The sequence below is a fragment of the Rhagoletis pomonella genome, unplaced genomic scaffold (assembly GCF_013731165.1).
Source record: "Rhagoletis pomonella isolate Grant_MI unplaced genomic scaffold, Rhpom_1.0 Rhpom_scaffold_00003, whole genome shotgun sequence".
In the NCBI taxonomy this organism is placed as follows: domain Eukaryota; kingdom Metazoa; phylum Arthropoda; class Insecta; order Diptera; family Tephritidae; genus Rhagoletis; species Rhagoletis pomonella.
Genome location: NW_023458557.1, coordinates 33,741,019 through 33,745,515, shown reverse-complemented (window position 1 = coordinate 33,745,515; position 4,497 = coordinate 33,741,019). Strand labels below are relative to the sequence as shown.

At 39.3% G+C, this 4,497-nt stretch overlaps 2 protein-coding genes across 2 annotated transcripts in view; one reads left to right on the top strand and one right to left on the bottom strand.

Annotated features, from left to right (window-relative positions):
* Positions 1-4,497, top strand: part of LOC118735158 (phosphoribosylformylglycinamidine synthase) — a gene marked incomplete at its 5' end in the record, with an annotated part of 350,157 nt that overhangs the window by 231,229 nt on the left and 114,431 nt on the right.
* Positions 751-2,193, bottom strand: LOC118735160. The gene is made up of 2 exons (XM_036464796.1): positions 1,759-2,193; positions 751-852 (listed from the first exon to the last, which is right to left on the bottom strand). The coding sequence occupies exons 1-2, from the start codon at positions 2,188-2,190 to the stop codon at positions 766-768; spliced, it is 519 nt and encodes a 172-aa protein (XP_036320689.1). The 5' UTR covers positions 2,191-2,193; the 3' UTR covers positions 751-765.

Sequence of the window (4,497 nt, the reverse complement as noted above, 5' to 3'; positions counted from 1 at the left end):
TCCGGTAAAAATTTTTAATTTGAAGGTTTCGAGTTATAGAGGGTTAATATGTATACGTTGCCATCTCCGTACAGCTCACTTCACCACGCCTAGCACACTTGCGTGCTCGCAGTTTGCCCGCGACGTCGACTGGGTGCACCTCTGCTGTGTATACCTAGTGTAGTGCTTACTTCAGTTGAAGAGATGATTACTACATGTTTTTACCCAAATTCACACACATAAGGACAAAGTGACTAATTAAGACGACAAAAATAGAAAGACAAAAGTCTTTAAATCTTATCACACGTACCTTTCTAATCCTCCTTATAAACCAGTCCACAATGTAACACACAAATTTTGACTTTTAACGCAACGCAGCAGCTTTTGCAAAAGCGCAAAGTAGGGTTTTCTATCGTGCGTGGAATTAAATAATTTTTTGTTTGAAGCGATGATAAAATAGTTTTGCTTGCCATTTTATTCTTATTAACAACTAATATATATTCAACAATTTTTATTGAGCTTGAGGCCGTTTTTAATCAAAAGGTTATTGTGGAAAAGCAACAATAATTGAAAAAATGGTAGAAGTGATAGCTATTTCGGAAATCACCACATTTCCTCATCAGACTTCTTTCAGTAGGATTCGAACCGACGATCCCACTGACTCAACCAGTTGCCTACGCACTGTGATAAGGGCGCCTTGTGAATTCTTGTTGTTTTTTCCATTATTTCATTTCGTTAAGCCAACTAAGAACAAAAGCAAAAGCAATAAGAATTCACAAGGCGAACTTAGCGTTTAAACTGCGAGTCTTTTTCTCTAATCAATCCCCAAATGTAATCTCCCATCATGTTCTCATTGTATTGTCCTTGGTATCGCCGCTCAAATTCCATTATATCCTGATGGAAGCGCTCGCCTTGCTCCTCTGAATATGCTCCCATGTTCTCCTTGAATTTGTCAAGATGTGCATCCAGAATATGGAGTTTGAGAGACATCCTGCAGCCCATTTTGCCGTAGTTCTCCACCAGACTTTCGACCAGCTCCACGTAGTTTGCGGCTTTGTGATTGCCTAGGAATCCCTGTACCACTGACATAAAACTCATCCAAGCAGCTTTCTCAACACGAGTGAGCTTCTTGGGGAATTCCTCAGACTCGAAGATTTTCTTTATTTGTGGTCCAACGAAGATACCGGCTGTAACTTTCGCCTCAGAGAGCTTAGGGAACAAGTCTTGTAGGTACTTGAACGCTGAAGAATTTTTGTCGAGAGCTTTGACGAATTGCTTTATAAGACCCAGTTTGATGTGGAGTGGTGGCATCAGTACCTTCTGGGGGTCCACCAAGGGCTCCCACTTGACGTTGTTCCTCCCCACTGTGAATTCAGTTCGTTGTGGCCATTCACGCTTACTGTAGTGTGCACTGTCGTTTCTGCTGTCCCACAGGCATAGAAAGCAAGGAAACTTGGTGTAACCGCCTTGCAGGCCCATTAAGAATGTCACTATTTTGAAATCTCCGATCACTTCCCAGCCATATTGCTCATACTTCAATGCGTTCAGCACTTTCTTGACATTGTCGTAGTTCTCTTTGAGAGATACTGAATGCGCCAGAGGAAGAGACGGATACTTGTTGCCATTGTGAAGCAACACGGCTTTGAGACTCTTGCATGAGCTGTCAATGAAGAGGCGCCACTCTTTTGGTTCGAAATCAATTCCGATTTCCTCGAACAGACCGGTCACGTCGTGGCAGAAGCAGAGCCCATCTTCGCTGATGAAGAAGTTGGAAAAAAGTTCGTGACGCTTCCTCTGACATGTGACTTTAACACTAGGATCCAGCAAATTCCACTGCATCAGTCTGGACGTCAAAAGTTCAGCATCGGACTTGGTTAGACCAAGATCTCTGATCAAATCATTCATGTCCTTTTGGTTGGGATAGTATGGGTTTTTGTTATCAGCTAGTAAATTAAATCCTTCACCTTCATTGTCTTCCACACTCATGGAATCAGGGCTCTCACAGGAAGACACCTGCTCTTTCTCTGGAGGAGTAGGAACGGGGCGGTCAGAGCTGTGTGGAACTGGAGCCATGGATGAAGGAATGTCAGGATACATGATTTGACTTGCTTTTTTGCCAGTCCGACGTTTGGAAGGGTCCACCATGCAGAAAAAGCAGTTGCTTGAATGGTCAGTGGGTTCTCTCCAAACTCTTGGAACAGCAAACTTCATAGCTCTCTTTTCCCCTCTGTACCATCCTGAAAAAAAAATTAGAAAAGAAAAGTACTGTCTAATAAAAAAGTTAATAGAAACATTTATTTTACCCATAACAAAGCAATATAGTTTTAAAATGTCTTACCTTCGAATGTCCTTTTGCAGTTTTCACACGCGAAATGAGGTGCCCAGGATTTGTCTTGATCACCCACAGGCATGCCGAAATAAGCATTGTAAGCTTCGCACATTTTAAAACCTGTTTCCAAAGAGTACTTATTCGCTCTTGTTTTGATAAAATATCCGCAGACATAACAAAATGCATCTGCAGGATACTTGCAGCCTCGTGAAGCCATGTTTGAACGAATTTATCTGTAATAAAATAAGAAACAACTCTCAATAAATCACAAAAATGTTGCAAAATTTATTGCGACGACTTTGTTGTTTTAACTAGTGTTGGGCAGTATCGAGCACTTTTGTATATTTACTACTTTGGTATCGATACTTTTAAGCATCGGGTACTGTCGATACTTTTCAGCATCGAGTACTGAGTACTTTTGGAATCGATACTGCCCAACACTAGTTTTAACACACACAAATGTAGAGAAAACAAGTTGTATGCGCTCGTGTATCAGTTTTCAACAAACAAGCATAAAAATAAACGCAGATAAGCGCTGCCATGGTCACAAAAGCAAAGTTATCTTGCGACAATAGCTGTTTTCTATACTTTTGGGACCTAACTGACTAGGAAATAACAATTACAACCCAGGGACAAAAACCTTGTTACATAGTGTAATTTTGTCAACATGGAAAGTGAGGCGTGAGGTATGTACTTTATTTTGCGATTTTTGTTAAAAATATAGATGTTTGTAAAATGGGTATAATACCTATTTTATAAATGGCTTTTTTTTATTGAAGAAATTTAGAAATTTTTATATTAGTTAGAGTCATAAAAAAAGTTCCAACGAGTACAGCAATTTCTCTTCAAAAGTTCGAAAATCCAACTGTTTAGGCGCATCTGCTAACACCAGTCGCCTAAATACATGCTATGTACTGCTGCATGCGCAAAAATTTCCTTTATGCAATTTTGGAAATGTTTGCACATGCACTTCTCAACTGTCATGTAACTGAACTTTCTTAAGTTTTAATTAGGTGGCACTTCAAAGTATGCTCGGTCTAGTCTGATGCATCCTCGGGACACTGCTTCCGGAGCATTTTGCGGAATCTGCATGGCTTACAACCATGAAGAGGTGGTAAACGAACTTTACCATTGGCCACAGTGCCTACCTACCATTTTTGCACCAATACATATTTTTTTTTATATAAATACATATGTACATGCAAACATACTGGTCTCCCCTCTCACTGAGTTATTCATGGTCTTTCGAGCGGGATATTTGCGGCTTTTGTTATATCCACTAGACGACCAAGTCGTCTAGGGGGGCCGGTATGTTTAGGCGCGTCTGCTAACACCAGGCGCCTAAATACATGCTATGTACTGCTGCATGTGCAAAAATTTCCTTTATGCAATTTAGGAAATGTTTGCACATGCACTTCTCAACTGTCATGTAACTGAACTTTCTTAAGTTTTAATTAGGTGGCACTTCAAAGTATGCTCGGTCTAGTCTGATGCATCCTCGGGACACTGCTTCCGGAGCATTTTGCGGACTCTGCATGGCTTACAACCATGAAGAGATGGTAAACGAACTTTACCATTGGCCACAGTGCCTACCCACCATTTTTGCACCAATACATATTTTTTTTTTATATAAATACATATGTGCATGCAAACATACTGTGGTGCGATTCACTACGCGATTTTAACAACTCTTGTTATTGTTAAGTCAGCTAAACGACAATTTTAACAATTTAGATACTCAGTAAACGTTTCCCTAACAATATTCGTTAGCGCCATTTCAGCTGTTGTCGCTAACGACAGAGAACTTAGATAGATAGAGAAGGTGCAAACTGAAAGTGGAAACTATTCGCGTACGAAAAATTAACAGCGTTAGAAAAGTTCAAGTCGGAATGTAAAAATTCTGTTGAATTTAATGTTGATAACATAATACAATGTTGAGCAACATGAAATGTGATGTTCTTTGTGAGCAAATAAACGAAAATATGGTAAATCTTCACATAATTTTCATTAATTTGTAATTTTTGTTAAATTTTTTATTTTGTTCTCCTTTTATGAAGATGCAAATACAATTTAAAATAATGATAGTTTGGCATAAAGTTTACACACATATGTACATGCATACATATACTGGCAATCAAAAGTGAGTGCATGGTGTTTTTTGCTTAATATTTGCAATGTTTTTCAATTAA